Source organism: Myodes glareolus, chromosome 12, assembly GCF_982192425.1.
Source record: "Myodes glareolus chromosome 12, mMyoGla1.1, whole genome shotgun sequence".
NCBI classification, from domain to species: domain Eukaryota; kingdom Metazoa; phylum Chordata; class Mammalia; order Rodentia; family Cricetidae; genus Myodes; species Myodes glareolus.
Genome location: NC_142037.1, coordinates 62,898,945 through 62,917,216, shown reverse-complemented (window position 1 = coordinate 62,917,216; position 18,272 = coordinate 62,898,945). Strand labels below are relative to the sequence as shown.

At 40.5% G+C, this 18,272-nt stretch overlaps 1 protein-coding gene across 4 annotated transcripts in view; it reads left to right on the top strand.

The window, feature by feature from the left end:
• Positions 1 to 18,272, top strand: part of Klf12 (KLF transcription factor 12) — a 411,445-nt gene that overhangs the window by 273,728 nt on the left and 119,445 nt on the right. For all 4 annotated transcript variants that reach the window (XM_048422240.3, XM_048422239.3, XM_087912267.1 and 1 more), the window contains one exon: positions 17,217 to 17,352. In XM_048422240.3, coding sequence (XP_048278197.1) covers positions 17,217 to 17,352 — 136 coding nt within the window. The remainder of the gene's footprint in view (positions 1 to 17,216; positions 17,353 to 18,272) is intronic.

Genomic DNA, 18,272 nt, shown 5'->3' with positions numbered 1-18,272 from the left:
GATGGATTGTACAGAAGGAAGGATGTGCACATATGATCAAATGGCGGATATGCAAAACTTGAAATGAAGCTTGAGGCATATTCAAGGATGCAGTTTTCATAAGCCCATGCTTGTCTCTCTGAGACTTGTCGCACTCTGTTTGGAGGTTTGTTTATTTGTTTGTTTGTTGACTTTGATGTGCTTCATCCATTTCAGTATGGGCTTTGCTGTGGGTACTGTTTATACACTATAGATGTCGTTAGGACAGGGATGTGTATTAATGAAATTATAAGTTGGATAAGCTAGGTGGCTGACATTTACTGCAGGTTCAGGGACTCACAGAAAGCTGCAGTGGGTAGAAGGGAACAGGATAGCACTGGCGTCCGTATGTAAAAGGTTGGATGCTGTGGAGGCCGTGAGATGTAGCAGAGGCAGAAGCAGCAGAAGGTCATGTCTGGAAACCAGCCAGGACTGTCTGAAGGCCTGGTCAGGGGTCACTTCACAAGCAATTAAGTAGAATTTATTGGCCAAATGGATTTCGACTGTGAAAGAAAATGTGAATCTAGAACCTTGCCTAGATTCTCTTTGGGAAATGGCAATGTGTCCAGAATGTTGAATGGAAGGATATTTGGGTGGAAGGATTGCATTGGGAACTTTACCCAGGGAGCAAGACTGAGTGAGAAAGTTGTCAAAGCAAGAAATAAAACAGACAGGAATGGGAGTATTCTAAAATATATCAATATATCCACCTGCGAGACCTGATCAGATTACATCGCAATACTCACCGAGATACCTAGAAATATGTGAACGTTAAGGGAGAGGATGAGTCAGAGAGTGTAGACAGGCTAACATAAATCCCCAGCTGACAGCAGAGCGGAGACTTCATCAAGCGCGAGGCATAAAGAAACCTCCCGAGATGCTCTGTGCAGGAGTTTAAGAACGGCAGAGCCTGTCAGCACAGCACATGCCAGGAGGACAATGTAGCATTTCCTCTTCAAATAAAGTTCAACAAACCATAAATCTTAAAATTTTTCAGGAATATATAGTCTATGGTTATAACTCACACGGATGTGTCAAGCCTACGGATAAAGAATATGCTTTCCTTTCTTCCTCTTGTGGCCTCAGACTTGAGATCTTCCTTCCCCAGCTTCCCAAGATACCCAGCAGTCTGAATCTTGTGCTTTGGGAGATTAGGTAATACAGAATGGCTTTATGCATTAGGGTGATGTTTAAATCTGGCAGCATCCATCTCGTCGGTGGCTGTATTATGTGCACACATCAGTGGAAATATAAATTGGTTCAGCCACTTTGGAGAACAATTTGGCCACGTGCATGAATTAAACAACATCATAATTTTCAGATATATTCCATGAAGCAGCTTGTGACGGCATAGCTGGCAGTAGGTATTTTGAAAACTTAATTTTCATTATGAAAATAGATAAATAATAGTGGTCCATTCAAAAAAAAATAATTCAATTAGACTGCGGAAGAGGAAAACAGTGGAATTAAAAAGTATGACCCGATCTCACATGCCATGCTGAGTGAAATAAGGCAAATTGTAATGCGATGTGATTTATGTTAAATGGCATCGATGCCCTTCATTTGTACACATGAAACATATGAAGCCGATTTAAATATTCAGATCCATGGTAAACAATTCTTTGTGTGTTTTTCATATCATGCATGGATAGATGTGAGAATAACGGGAAGAGGTTGCTGTTTATAATTTGGATTCACTACTCAGCTGCGTTAAAGAGACATCCAGACAGTACAGAACCACTGTAGCCAGAGGGCCTTGGATGTGGTGGTTTTACTACACAGGCTCACAGGAAGCGTGTCTGTGCTCCTGACAGCAGGGGAAGCTGCTTGGATTATAACGAGACATCTACACTCTCAGATCCTTTCTGCTTGGCCTCAGGAACAGCCAGGGTTTAGTGCTGAGGAACTTGGCAGCTTTGTCTGAAAAAGACGTAACTGGATAATGTCGGGAATATAGAGCAGTCTATGTCCAAAGGTTAGTCACACACAGATGTCACCACTCTCTACCAAGCAAAATTCCGTTTTTCTTCATTACTGCGGCAGAAGGAAACAGGATCAAAGTTCTATGCTGGTTTCCATCCAAACACAGCAGCGCACGATGTACTAGGCCTTGGCCTGGGAGAGTCCAAAACCTCATTTTCTCTTGTTACCCTATCTTCCTCACAAACTCCTCTCACAAAACCAAGATGAACTTTGCACAGAAGCTAACATAAACCAAGAGAGAACATGGGAGAACAGGACAAGCTGGTGCGTACCTCCGCTGCTGTGCTCTGCTCCGGTCTAGGAGACGATATGGAACAGCGGTGTTTCCAGAGGTGGTGTTGGTTAAGCGGATCAGTTCTGCTTGAATCCAGTACAAGCTGGCACTCACGCAAACATCTTTATTAGTCAAGGTTCCATGGAGAAACAGAACTGATAGAATGAATATATCTATATCTATATCTATACATACACACACACACACACACACACACACACACACATATATATTAGAGTGACTTACAGACTGTGTCTGGCTTGTCCAATAATGTCTATCTCTACACAAAACGTCCAAGGTCCAATAATTATTCAGTCCACAGGGCTAGATGTCCTATAGGGTCTTCAAGTATATCTCAGAAACCAAAAGAGAGAGACTCTAATACTAGCGAAGGAATGATTTGCCACTGAGAACAGGGCCAAGCAAGCAAATAGAGATCTCCTTTCTTTCAGGTCCCTTACATAGGTTGCCACAAGAATATGGGTCACAGACTTAAGGGAGGTCTCACCATCTCAAATGTGCATGGTATTGGGTCTTGAGAATGGAACCTCTGGCTTGATAGACAAGATCTCTACCTTTGAGGGACACCCCGTAGGTCTATTTATTTGTTTGTTTGTTAAAGCTAGGTTTTGCTGACCTGGTACTTCCTACATAGCTCAGACTGGTCTTGAACCCATGGCGGTTCTCTTGTTCCAGCCTCTCGAGCACTAGGATGACAGGTGGGCAACACCGTATGAAGCTTCTGTCGTGGTCAGTTTGCCCACATGTCCATTGTGCGGTGGGCTGACTTCTCCTGCTGCAGGAGACTGTGGGGTAAGGGCAAAGTTGTACTTTGAGAAGAGAAGCAAGCTTAAGAACGGCATATTATTATTATTATTATTGTAAGCTCCTTTTAAAGAATTTCTCACATCCAAAATGCCTGAAAATCAGTCACAATGGAATAAGATTCTTGGTCTCAGTCAGTGTCTTAGATCTGACATTACCCCATCCATAAGCCAGAAAATACAGACAGGAGAAAGAGCAACTACATGTAAAAAGAAAAATGAATGAAAAGGCTGCGGATTGATGACTCCTGAAGTCTCCTCTGTGTATTGTAGATGAAAATGAATTTGGGGAGACCATTATCCCCCACCTGCACTCACCTCAAAATCCCATTATTATTACTAACGTAACTCTTATCCGCCTGAAGTGGATGCAGTTTTAAGTAACTCAATTGGAACTGATTGGGTAGGCTTTGATGCAGCTGGAATGGCTTGCCAGGTGCAAAGTATTTAAGAAGGAATGGGACAGTGACTGTGGATTCCCTTGGACTTTGCAGGTAGCGTGCATAGTGGAAAAGTCTGCTTATTGAGGGGATTTTTGTGACTGCTTTTAGAATCACAAAAGCCTTTCTTCTCTAAGATACACTTCCAGGAAACACAGGCAGTCGAGACTCAGCTTTGCTTTTTTTCCTAGCCACAAATAAGTTGTCTGGGTCACGCCTTGTTAGAAAAAAGAAAACCCTTGTCACTTTTCTGAGGATCTCAACACAATCCAGTTTTGAAGTTTTATTTTAATGATGATATCTTTTTTTTTTTTTTTGCTATTTCTAGACAGTAACTTCTTTGAAAGAACTGCAGCATATGGAGAGATCATTTCCTGAAAGGACAGACAGCCATACTAAATGTAATCTAGCTAAAAAGTAAACACAAATATGTATATTACCACTTGTGTCATGCCATGGTCTTTTTAAACCCCAAATATAATATTCTAAGACTTTACTAAGTCATAGAGATGCAATAATTATAACCTACCGTAAGTAAATGTTAACTTTAGAGTGGGAGCCAAGATGTAACTTTTTAAATAAAATGTCATTCTGTGGCAGAAACCTATGACAATCTGCGACTGCTGTGACCATTTTAACTAAAACTTTGCACTTACCCCATAGTCTTCTCCAGCAAGCATTACTTTCTATGGCCCCTCTCCTCTCAAGGAGCAAGTAGAATAAGAGAAGGTGTAACATATACATGGACTCAACTAGAGTTGAAAATAGAGTGCCACAAACATACACAAATACAAAGTATGGGTTTCTCATAGGAGTTATTAGATTTAGCTAAAGGAAGAGGGACCAGATATGCCACAGGATACGTGGGGTTTTACTGGAGGAATTGCAAATTGAAGTAAATATCCTGGGAAAGATGGAGTACGGGGTATTCATGGTAAGAGTTGGGAAATGATCACGGGGTGCTGTCAAACCTTATTTATTAGAAGATGGGACGCATTCAAGGGTTTCAAAGTGAAGCACGTTTCAGGAAAGGCCTGTGCTCATCGTTTTGTAGAGAAACCTTCTATGGGGAAAGTGGATGCAGCGGGATTTTGAGAATGTTCAGCAAGAAAAGGGAGCAAGAAAAGTTGGTGAAGCAAGAAGAGTTAGTAGCTAATTTGGGAGGGGGGGATGAGGGAATTTTGAAGTGAGTGCCAGTGTGGAACCTGTAAGGGAATCCTTCCATTAGAATTAAGAAACATGAAGAAAAGATAAGGCTTGAGATGATTTTGAATGTATCGGTGATAAAGGAGTCAGTGGAATGCTTGAAAGGGAGGTCACAGTGGAGAACATAAAGCCAGTGATCTTGAGATTGTGCAACACTGTCCAGAAGCTTATCAACAGAGAGTTGGAGAGAAGAGGGAACAGGTAATGGAGCCTAAAGGACTAACCAGCTCACAGTGAGAATTCTGCAGAATGGCCCAGAAAATGTAGGACAAATAACCATAGGGACAAAGGGCCCCAAAATGCTTAGTAGTGCATGGCAAAGCCTATGAAACTGTCTCAAAGAGACATTTTTTTTTTAAGAAACCACATGAATTTTGTGACAATCTATGCTTAGATCACGGCACTAAAGTGACCAAATTTTTTTTTTAAAAAATGAGAATAGATGAATGAAATTTTATTCATAAAACAAGTGGCAACTCCCCCATGCCTTAATTTGCCCTTCCCTCAAACCATCCGAGGGAGAGGGTTGTCAGAAGAAACTGGGACTGAAAATGCACGGAGCAAGCAATTGTGCTGAGTGTCATTCAGAGGACCAACAGCATTGTCATGGAGAAGTGGACCCTGAACGAGCAAACTATACAAACATGAGATTATTTTTAATACAGTGGTAGCGGAAACCATTATGCTGTCAAGTATACAGATAGGGATAAGGAGAAAATGAACAAAGTTGCATATTATATCTATATATTAGCAGCAACTCAACGTTTGCAGAACTGATGAAATTTTTACGTTCCCATGTGGGCTTCCATGCACACTCAGGGCTCCTGCTCTGTAAAGACAAAAGTGAAGGGAGTGAGAGACAGGGATCTGTAGGATCCTGGGAGGTAGGCGGGGCCTGGGGGGTGGTTCTGATCTTGGAACTCACTGTTAGCATGAGCCAAGCTTTGCTTACTTTCGGTGTTTCTCTCCTTGTATGTCTTTGATGCTCTTGGAAAGGAAGCCATGTCATTGAACAACTCATAATTTGAAAGCAAAGGTCAGTTGTGCAAAAGGAGCATGAAGACCATACTCCATAGCAACACAAGTGTCCTGAGCTTAACTGGGCGCACTGTGCAGCCAGCATGAAGTAGTGTCAGCACAAGAGAAGATTAGTGCAGTTTTTCCGAGAACACTACTATTAGCCCTGACGATTCCTGTGTGGGGGTCTCTACCCTGATGGGCAGGCACACCAAAATGGAATTCTTCACAGAGACCATAATTCATGACATGTCTTTATTCTACCAGAACACTCCAGTTACTCTTAGCCAGAACACCCCCCCCCCAAACCATACACACACAAATTCCCTCTTCCCTGGTCCACTTCTTTCTCCCTTTGCTAGCTCCAGCTGCATCCTTCCCTCAGCAAGAATCCCAGGCATCTGGATTACACAGCCAGCTTTGCATCTGTTGTTCACTGTCCTTATTAGGACCCTTCCCCCAAAAGGAAAACAAGCCAGCCTCTATCTCCTCCTCCCGGTTCCCGCTCGCTGTATGTAATCTTTCCCAGGCGAGATTTCCCAGCTACTACCATCCCAAAGGATGTCTTCCCAACTCTCAGCAACCCCTGACAGCCTCAGGTGCTTTCTTTTGCTCTGTGGCCCTTAGGTGATCGAGAATGTTCAGCTATTTTCTCACATATATATATTATGTATATATATATATGTATATTTATTATATATATAATAAATATATATTATTTACCACCTGTCCCATCATCACTACCATCTTCTCCACCAGTGTGACCTTGGGCTGTAACTGACCGGGGTCACTGAGCTTTTGCCAGCACTCTGAAAGATGCCTGGGGCCCCGTAGGTGTCCTGTGAGAACGCTGACTCAATACATAAATGGATATTTGGATCAAGAGATGTAGCATCGTCGGTAACGTTCCTGTTCGTTGTGCCTTCATTAAGTATGGCCAGTCTAGGAATGAGGAGAGTGAATTTATCTAGGAGATGAAGAAGGCTAGGCTACAGAAGTGGCATGCCCCACTGTGGTTGAAGAAGCATTGTGAGCGCTACCTGGGTTAGAAGTGTGATGATGGAAGCTGAGCTTCAGGCTAGGGTCTCCTAAGCCGGTTGCACATATCAGTTACCTCCTTAGCTTCCGCAAAGCAGCAGCAGCAGCAGCAGCAGCAGCGGGGAAAAACTGGGAATGAGCAATGTCAAATCAATTGCCTATGTTCAACCAGTTGCAAGTAACACAGCCAGGGGTCATGTTTTCTGAAGCAGGAGCTGTGTTTCCATGCTAAAGCTCTGCAAATCCCTTTGGGAATATCTCCTTAGACTGTGTTGGGGGAGGACCTGCTGTCCCAAGTGATGGACATTCCAGCAATATAATCCTTTCCAGGCGTTCATGTTCCTTCATTGCCCTTCTGTCTAGCCTAACAGCAGCTCTCCTGGAAGCCAGCTTTTCTCAAACTGGGGCAAGTTTTGGCCTCGGCAAGGTGAACAAGTAAATTTACAGGGCAGGCAGTGTGAGCCAGTGAAAGTGGAAATACAGCCTCGCAGCACTGTGCTTGCTGCCCACCCAGCTCAACGGCCTCCTACTCCTGTCAGCTCTGGGCAACTTCTCTTTTTTGCCCCAATAAGCAGGAAAGCGATTCTGTGAGATCTTTCTAAGATCTTTTTCTTCTGATGTAATGCTCACAAGGAAACCCAGGGTCATAGACATGCTAAGCAAGAGCTTTACCACCGAACCATTCCCTCCCAACTCCCGTTTTTTTTTTGTTGTTGTTGTTGTTTTTTTTGTTTTTGTTTTTTAGGACGTTAGTTCTTATGTTTTAAGGTTTTAAGGTTCAGAAATCATTTCATCACATACATTTAATAAGATGATTTATGGAAAGCTTCTTAAGCAAAGGCATGAGTGGGCCAGTTAGCTTCAGCGGAAGTGTTTAATTATTTTGATAGTGCCTAGGGCTGGAGAGGATGTTGAGGGAACATGTCCTCTGGTGTAATGTATCAGTGTCTGTCCTCTAGTCCACGGGGGGGAAAGGAGTTTACGCGTGTTGAAAAGGGCATGAAGCTTTGGGTATCCACAGGTCTCAAAAGAGGCACCTGATGGACTTCCTGTCAAGTGTGGACTAGAAAGAAGAAACTGCCAAGGGTTTGCTTAGGCAGGGACTTCTGCCCTCTACCCTATAGAGGGAGGGGATGCCCCTGGGTGATGCCGAGGCTGCCCCTCAGGCCCCTCCTACACGGAAACAGCTGTAAATGCACGTGGAAGGCTTGTAACTGAACAGCAGAAATTACAGAGGGTTGCGTATAGTGTTGAGTTCCACTTGGGCTTTTGTTATTGAACGTGAGGGTGCCTTTGGCAAACGAAAATGCCTAAGGGTGAACTGACTGACTGGTTGTCCACAGCACTGATGAGACATCACTCCTAAATCAGTTAGATTAAAATAGCAAGTGTTTTATGGGATCACAGTTCTGCGGGTCAGAATTTGGAATGGGTTTAGACAAAGAGTTTTCACACTGGCCACATTTGGAGTCCCTGGTATAGATGTGGTCTTGTGGTGACTGGAATGAGAATAGCTAATGAAATATGGCGAACTTACTAGCTGGAATGGGTGGCCAGCTAAGCAGCGCATCTCTTTTAACTAACTCTGTCCAAACTTGTCCCCATGGTGACCCGCATCTCAGGACAGGAGCCCCAGTGAGCAAGTTCTTTTTCAAGTCTCTGCTTTTGTTGCATCTTCCAGTGTATTTTAACCACAGCAGGCCATAGAGTCCAGCAGAGTCACTGTTAGGAGTGGCCAGATAAGGATGCTGCCCAGGACAATCTGCTTAGTGATGCTATGTCACTGATTAGAATTGAAAACCAATCTGCTCAACTTCAAGTGTTTGGAATTCTGCAGTTTGCTTCCTGACCAGCACACCTCCAACTTCAGGAAACTGAGTTTCTCCAAACATCCTAATTCATTTTTAACTTTCAAATTATAAAATCTTAAATATGAGGGGCTTGTGTGTATGTATGTGAGAATGGGCATATTTCTGTTTTGTATGTGTGTATATGTATCTACGTGTGTGTGTGTGTGTGTGTGTGTGTGTGTGTGTGTGTGTGTGTGTGTGTGTAAGAGAGAGAGGGATTGAATGTGTGAGGTTATGTGTGTTCTGGTTGCCCTGGATACTTTTGCATTATCCTAAATGAGTACCAAGAAAATTGATCCTTCCTAACATGGATCCAGATGTGCAAAGACTAATGGAGGTTAACTGAATGAGATGTCCCTATTCCACGTTTAATAAAAACAGAGTGGAATTATGCAAGTATGTAGATAAGCTAATCATCTGACCTAATCAGCAATGCAAATTCTAAAAAGTCTTTCTGATTATTTTCTTAGTTTGGCTGAGGGTTTGAATATGAGGAATTTCCCAGAATGGTGGCAGCAGATGTATTTTTATAATATTTATTGAAAATATTGGAAAGAAGTCCTCAAGTACAATCCTCCTGAAAAGTACATCCAAACCGATAACTTCCTTAGCATATTTTATCCTTGAGTTTATGTAAGCATCACTTGATTTAGATGATCATAGAAGAGCTCCAGCCTTTCCTGGGATATTTCAGGCAGTTAAGCTTGACCTTTATCCTCTTGCAGAACAACCCAAGCCCTCCTCTAGCTGTCCTATGTTTGACAACTCTTTTTGGATTTTGTCTTTTGACAAAATAGCACCACAAGAATACTCTATTCTTTGGTTAGCTGATCATTTGATACTTTGGCAAAGGTATCATTGTTCATAATGTTTCAGCACTTTTTGATGGTCTATTGTTGTCATTTACAGGCACAGATAGATGCACACAGTGAGGAATCCGGAAGCCTAGATGAATTCTCTATTAATTTTCTTGGTTGGATTTGAAGAGTTATAAGTCATTAATGAATTAGTCTAGAAGAGAATTTCCCATAAGGAAACTATCTATGAATTCCTGAATAAAATCCTTATATCTTGCTTAGGTCTTGAGCCTTCTGTCCTGTGAACGACTCAATATTTTTCCAGTATAGCTATGAGCTGCTAAACAATGTTTTAGTCAACAAGAGACAGCATGTACAATGGTGTTAGCACAAGACTGGCTCACTCCATGTGTCTGTAGCCATCTTAGTAACATTCTATAATGCACGCACAAGAATGGATTGCCCTCTCAGCACATTGACCCGAATCTTTGTCACTTTGTAAAATGAGACTGATATTGTTTGATGTAAATTTGATTAAATCAGTGTATTGAGTAAAGAAAAATAGATACTATTACTATTATTATATTTTATTATTATGATTATCCTCTCATATTACATCCTTACCAGTTTCTCTTCCTTCCACTTCTCCTAGTCCCTCCCCCCAGATCTACTCCTCTTTTGTCTTACTTAAAAAAATAAAATGAAGAGCAGACCTTCCGGCGGTATCAACTAAACAGGGCATAACAAGTTACAATAAGAAATAAGAATAGGCACCAACCAGTACAGCCACTATGGAAATCAATTTCCTCAGGAAATTGGGACTTGATCTACTTCAAGACCCAGCTATATCACTCTTGGGTATATATCCAAAGGATGTTCAAGCCTAACAACAAATACACTTCCTCAACTATGTTCTTAGCAGCTTTATTCATAATATCCAGAAACTGGAAACAACACAGATGTCTCTCAATTGAAAAATGGTTAAAGAAAATCTGGTACATTTTTATGCAATGGGGTATTACTCAGCTGTTATAAATAATGACATCATGAAACTTGCAGGCAAATGGATGGAATTAGGGAAGAAAATCATCCTGAGTGAGTAACCCAGACCTGGAAAGACAAACATGGTGTGCACTCACTTATAAGTGGATTCTGGATGCAAAGGAAAGGATAATCATGCTACAATCCACAGATCCAGAGAGGTTAAGTAACATGCAGGGCTCAAAGGGGGACTCATGGATCTCCCAGGCAAATGCAAATAGGATAGATTTTGCAGGTGGACACCTGGGTGGGTGGAGATGGGAATAAGAGGGGTGAGCCGGAGCACATGGATCTTAATAATGCACCATTAGAGTGAGTGGAAAGTTAAGTGTGTGATACCAGTTGGAGATAGAGCCCCATGGTTCATGCTAACAGATTCTCCATTACCCCACTTCGAAGACTTTTTTCTACTGATCAGATTTTTAGGTAAAAGCTTTTATTTGTTTTGGTCCTGTGGTGTGTTCAGCTTAATTATTGATATAATTGGTAAGTGAATATACAAAAGTTCATACCAATATTAAAATATTTTGAGACTAGTAGTTGCTATATTTTAGTTTAAAAGTAGATTAAATAATCTATCATTTTCTCCTATATTACTTATAGTTCCTATTTTTCAGAATAAGATCCCTGAATCTGCTCTCCTTTGTTTAGTTTTCTCCCTAACCATGACCAATAACAACTTGCAACCAGCCTTTCTAAATGATGATAAATATCCATAACCCACTGAAAGACCAAAACATGTAATGTTTTTCATGTTGTAATTTGCAAAAAAAAATTCATTTTAACAAGAGTCATATGCTGGAACATTGTAAGTCTTAAGTTGCTTGGGTATTTCCATAATAGCCTTGACTTCTAGTAAATGTGTAATTACAGAATCAGCCTTTTTAGAGCTAAAATCCGTTGCCTGTCGAAATCCTGAATATGTATTTATGGTATAGTGCACATACTTTAATTTTCCAAACTCCATAAAATGAAGCACATTCATTTTCAAAATTTCATTTCTTTGCATACCCTTTGGGTTACTTCCTGCAAGCAGTGGAGTTTAGTTATACAAAGAACAAGTAGGACATTTTCTTATAATTTCCTTGGCTTGTTGCCAAGTGATAGAAAAATCTTTCTTCAAAACTTTGTTTTTAACATGGTTTTAAATAAGAAGTTCTAAAACTTTTAGCACATTTTGTAACAATAACTAATCAGTTTCCTTATTACCTTGTGCTAGAGGGCCTGGTAGACCCATATAGGATCTGATATGTGTTATATATAAGGGTTTATTTCTATTTCTGGTTATTTTTTGTACTTAAATATAGAATAAAGTTAATACTAAATAATCTGGAATAAATTCAGCAGTTTCAATATATAAAACAACTCTACATCTCAAGGGTCAGTAATTTTATTAAAAGGTTCTGGAAAAATCTAATAAAGCCATGAGAATAACATATAATTCTGACTTTTGAGCAGAACCATAGGGCTTTGAACTACTTTAATTATTTTTCCTTACTTATAACCTTCCATTCCTGATTTATTTCTATGAGTATAAAATGCTGGGGCTCTGGAAATTTATGTTTCTCACACATTATGAGGGAGGATTAACTGGTTCTTTTTATAAACTGAAGTCTTTTGTTTTCAGGATATTTGTTGTTAATTTCCCCCAATAAATTACTGCAAACTCTTTGCCAGTGTTCATACACTGTACATACACCATACAGTGTTCTGTACATAATGAGGATATTTTGGCATAAATAAAAGATACCATAATTTCTGTTGGGTCTAGTACTATTAATTGATAGAATCTCATTTTTCCTTTCAGAATCAATTCAGAAAGTTTTCCTACACAAGACTTTAATTTTTTTTTACTCTGTTTGTGTGGTAAAAATATTCATCCTAAGGTATTATCTTCTCTCTGTATAAAAATTCCTCAAGAAAAATGAGTAGGAGGTAGTATGACCTGAATTCATTCGAATTCTAGATACAAGCAATTCATATGTGCATACTATAATTTCTCTTTTACAAAAACTGGTTCTTTCACTGCCTCAGCTGATAATTTCCTTGGACTATTTAAGTCCTTATCACCTTTTAAGTTTTGAAATAAATTACCTAGTTCTTGAGTAGTTATCCTGATTGTTGATCACAATATGTTATTATCTCCTAGTAATTTTTGAAAATCATTAAGAGTTCATAATTTATTTCTTCTGGTTTGTTTCTGTAGTTGAATTTTCTGTAAATCTATTTTATATCCTACATAATTAAGAGAATCTTCTCTTTGTATTTTTTCAGGAGCAATTTATAAGACACAACAAGACAAAATTCTCTTTACTTCATCAAACATTTTTTTCTTAGGTATCTGTGTCTGAATCAATTAATGATTGTTAGCAGTCAGGCATTTGCACTGGCCTGCCCTTGGGGTTCTGACAGGTTATGTCCTCAGCTGTCTCCACTAAGAGCACCTTCTATGTACATTCTCTAAGATCTCTTTTAAAGGGACCCTGCCCACCTCACATCTCTCTTTTTCTCACTCTGATTCTCTGCCTCTATGTCTCCTCTCTCTCTCTCTCTCTCTCTCTCTCTCTCTCTCTCTCTCTCTCTGCCTTTCTCTTCTTTTCTCTTCTCTTCTCTTCTGCTGTTCCTATCCCCAGCTTCCCCCATCCCCTTCCCTTTTTTAATGTTACCTTTCCCCTAATAAAAAGCCCTTGCACATGAGTTCTGTTACATGGCATCGTTCTCTCTCATGCCACTTTTTTTTAAAATGACAACAAAGATATGGTATAATATAGATTGAAGGAACTGTTTATGAATTATTTCTAATGGTTGTTGTACAAAATATTGACAAAAGGTCGGGCTGCTTGACATCACTTTTGGAAGAATTTTCCACTGATACCTTTTAACAGGCTGAAAATTATTATAAGTAGGCTCCGTAACAGCAAATTTTCTCTATCCTGTTCTTGTAAAGGTGTAGTTAAAACAGTCTTCTGAAACAGTCACTATAGTAGAGTAGACTTTAGGTAATAAAAATAAAAGGCAAGGGAGTTCCAGGCTGTACAGAGTCCGTTGGCTGAATCACCTTATCAATAGCTCTCATATCTATTTTTTTTTCCAGGCTTCTTTTTAATGACAAATATAGGGGACTTCCAAAGACTGATGAGTTCTTCAATATGTTGAGCCTTTAGCTGCTCTCTCACCAGGTGTTCTAATGTCCATAATTTTTTTTATGCCAAAGGCCATTGTTCTATCTATCCAAGTTTGTCAGCTAACTATTTCAAAGGTAGTGCTGTTGGTACCTTTCAAAGATCAGCCGCTGTTGTACCCTGCCTATACAGGGTCTTTACAGTCTCTTCTGAAATTTTATTTTGTTGTCTGAAGCTGTTCTGTCATCTAGAGCATTATGAGTTTTAACAACGGACATTAAATTTTTTAATTGCTCTGTGGAGGAGTTTTCTCAATGCTGATAAGGAATGATTGAACCAAATTGGAATCTGTGAGAGACCCTCTAAGGCATTTCCTGTTGGCAAAGGGTTTCCTTGCCTGTCCCATGTTGATCTGCATTCATTAGTCCAATACTGGCTTTTGCCACACCTTCTGCATATTCCAGGAGTCTGAAGACTTGTGTTTGGATTATCTCGAGGAAAAACATTGTTTCTAAGAATGTCTTGTCTACAAACCCTTTTTGGATGACCTTGTTTGCTGACCTTTCAATTTTTCTGAAAATTTTTAGAAAGCACTTTTCCCATCATAGTAATCGTAAGTGTGAGAGCCAATATCAGTATTTTGGACCCATTCATCTACAGGTTCTGATCTTACTTTTATAGGAATACTTGCCCTTTTACATTCTGAATTAGCAAAGATCAAATTAGTATTTGTCTAAATTCTCAATCTGAGAGCATTCTATTTATAGCTAAAGTCAATCTTGGTTAAAAAATATTAGTTTTATTTTATTTTTATTTTACCAACATTATGCCAATCCCAGCGAAGTTGATTACCGCTTCACTTAATTTTTCCATTTTCAAACCATCCATTGTGCAACTATATAGAGTCCTAACTCCCTGCATCATGATATTGTTTCCCATTCTTAACTTGCAAAGGATTTTAAAAAGAAATCAAACCTGATTGCCTCCCTACGGATTCCCAGGTGTCTCACCTGCTCTGCTGACTTTTCAGTTTTTCCATAGCTTCAACATTGGAGGTGTGTGTTTGAAGCCAACTACAGCTACAGGGATAGTGTTCAGCTGTGCAGACACGGACTTCGGGCGCTGAAAGGTGCCCAGAGCCAGGGTTGCAGAAGGCCTTCACTCGGCTGCACACCCAAGCTGAGGGTAACTGTAGCTGCTCTAACAACACAAGTGGAGGAGGAGTGAGCCCTCTGAAAAGTGCATGGGGAGATGCTGTTGGAAGAGCCCATGAGGCTAGAACATCGCATGGGAGGACACAGGCTGCCTGGATGACAGAGCCGGCAATGGGCAGCTGCCTCAGGCTATTGTGGAGCCTGCAGGTGGCTGTGATGGCAGATTAGGGTGCTGGGGTGTGCAGCCCAAGTGTGGCTGTAAAAGAGACTACATACTGAAAAGGGCCCTAGTGAGAAAAGCCAGTGACCTGCAGCAGTTTGGAGAAATGGCGGCTTTAAAAGGCACCACTTGATCTTGCCACACATTGGACACAGGTGAAGTGATTATTTATAGCGTTCTATTATTAAATGAAACTCAGGAGTCAGATATTGGGGTTAAAACCTGATAGATCCGAAGAACGACAGAGGAGCTATCAACTGAACCTACCTCTCCAAATGCAAATCAAAAAGCCCACTAAGAAATCTAAGCTCCTCTCTATTCTGTCCTGTGTTTCTCTATCCTAATCTGGGTCCACCAAAAACTCTATGGTTAATTCTGGCCAGTTAAATTTTGACTCTGCCTTCTGTTTTAAGGAGAATGAATTGCTGTATCTGAGGACAAAGCTAGAGAATATAGGTAATCCGATGCGTATCGGTATTTTCTTGTCAGTGACTTTGGAACTTGGACACATTTATTCAACTGAACATTAATTACATCACAGAACACCCCCATTTGTCTAAACTCTTAACTCTCTGGATAAAATTTTCAATCTTTGCATCGTTGACATCTTAGAGTGATTCTTTAGTGTGGATGGCTGAGTGTTCAGAGTATTATAGAATATTCGGCAATGTCCTTGACTTATCTATAGTATGACAGTAACATTATTGTCCCCAATAGCACCCTACCTCTCAAGTATTGACAGGCAAAGTATTTTTAGATTCTTCCAAAATCTCTGGGACAGACCAATGAGGAATTTATCCACATTTAAAGATGACTTTTGTAGAGTGTTTGAATTAATTCATATAACATTTACCAAGGAATGTCGATTCACAAAGCACATTTCTAGTTGGATGGACCTAGGGAGAGGAAGTGTGTCAGCATCCTCCAGATGCAATGAGTACCAGTTTCTTCAGTTAGAAATCTGTGGAGACCCTCTAGGGTTAGTTTTTCCAGCCACACTAAGTATTGTGGACAACCACAAATTGTTCCTGAATGAAACATGATGAAATATTAGCCTTTACCTGTGGGTCCATAATGAATAGCTGCAAAAAAAAAGATATTGAAAAATAAAAGGTATCTTCTTGCTCAATTGTATCCAAATATCATTCTAACCATATTTTTAAATATACTCGAACCTAACTTCCATTGTAATCTTGACTTGAAATGTAGTTGTACCCCCAATATCACTGTAACCTTGTTTTAAAGTACATGTTGCTTTCCTTTGCTGACAATGGTGGTTCTGGAAAGGCTTTGTTTTCCATTGAGAAGTAAACATCTGGGCTGGAGCTGAGTGGATTGGAATCATGTATTTTAACATTTGCATAAGGGGATTTTCAAATGAGGAGGTGTGCTTGTTATCTAAGGGAAGTGAGACTTGAAATTTCGGGCACTGATTTCCCATAGAGGGGGAAAATGGTAGAAAATCTCATTTTGAAATCCATATGTTGCTTTAGACCGAATTTCTCATCAAATGCTCCGGTGGCTTTAGCAGGAGCAGAAGCTCAACACCTTACCTTGGCAAGTTCACAGCAGAAGGAGAATTATATGTAGAACTATCTTTGTGAAGGCTGTAGTCATCATAGAGACGAGAGCATACTTTGCAACACACGTAAGCAGATATTAGAAATGCTTGGTGCTTCCAGCTCCGCCATTTTTAATGTAGTCAAGGCTCTGCCCCACTGGCGATTGTGATAAACTGCGAGATGACAGGTCACTGAAGAAAAAACAAAAATTATCATGTCCGCTTTGTTCCTTTTTTTAACCTCGTGTGAGAGTGTGAAGCAGATAATACCGTCTCTACCTCATGCTTCTTGTCCTCTAGGGAAATCGCTAATGAAAAGCGGCCTGGCTGGAAGTCTGGCAAGAGAAACCAGGGGGTGGAACAGTTTGCTCAGGAGCTCTGTAATTAGCCTTGACCACACCAAGTCGGCAATATAACAATTTCCTGATAGTGATGACTTTTGTTCTAGCGCATACTGGGACCTCTTGGGATCTAATGCAGGTATGGTGTTCACCACAGGGACAAGTAAAGATGTCTGTGAACGGTCAGTGCATAAAACACTAATTCCAGGACTTTCCGGGAATCTGCTCGTGGGAATGCACTGGAGAATATTCTGTGCTCGATGTCGGTCCAGCATGGAGTTCAGCTGTGCACACTAATTTTAATTCATTATATATGCCTTTTCTTCCCAGCACAAATGGACCCCCGAGGCCTATCTCCCAGACAAAGTAAAAGTGACAGTGATGATGATGACCTGCCAAATGTGACCTTAGATAGCGTTAATGAAACTGGATCCACGGCCCTTTCCATAGCCAGAGCAGTCCAAGAGTAAGTACCGCATTCCCAGAATGCAATGAGCATTGTAAGGTGATCGGTGGATAATGGGTCATGAAGCCTCTTGCTTCCTCAGGCGCGACATTCGGGCTCTCACCTGGCGCGTGTGGCTGTGTCTGTCCATTTTGCCTGCATGCTTTGGGAGCAGGTTGTGGCAAAGAATGGAATGTCTCAAAAGAGTGGGGGGTTTTGTTCTGTTAGATATAAGAACTCTACATCATTTCAAATACTCCTTTTACCCTTCCCTTCTGGAAAAGAAATTGTTCTTTTCTGAATATTGGTGTCCAATTATAGCCATCGTTATTTGCCTGCGAAGTGGAGGGCAATAGAATGTTTCAAGTATCCTTATCTTGGTATTTATTATGATTCTTTTCAATGCTTTTTAATTTTTAGTTTTAATTGTATGTGTGTATGCTCGTGACTGCAGTACTTGTAGAGGCCAGAAGAGGTCATCAGATCCCCTGGAGGTGACTACATGCAGTTCTGTGTGAGCAACCAACCCTGGTTAAAAATACATACTGCCTTCAACCTCTGGGCCATCTCTCCAGTCCCCCCTTACATTGCTTTGATAGGAAACTATAGAACAGCTTTATGGGAGATTTAAATTGGGAGGGTGCTGTGTCAGGACTCTGGAGAACAGAAATCATAAGCACCTTTCCAATAAAGTTTTTCCTTCTTTGTTTTTTTTTTTCACTTAGACCACAGAATGAGAAACCAATCTTTGCTTGCAGAAAACAACTGCATTTGTATTGTCGTCTCCATGTGGGACGGAACCTGTGGTGCCCTTGTGTACTTTTCTGTAGACGTTCTATGACAACCACATTTGTGTTCTGTCTAGGATAGAACATGTGCGTGTCCATGTGTACAATAGCATCTTTAACACTGTTAAGATAGAACTGACAAACTTGTGTGTA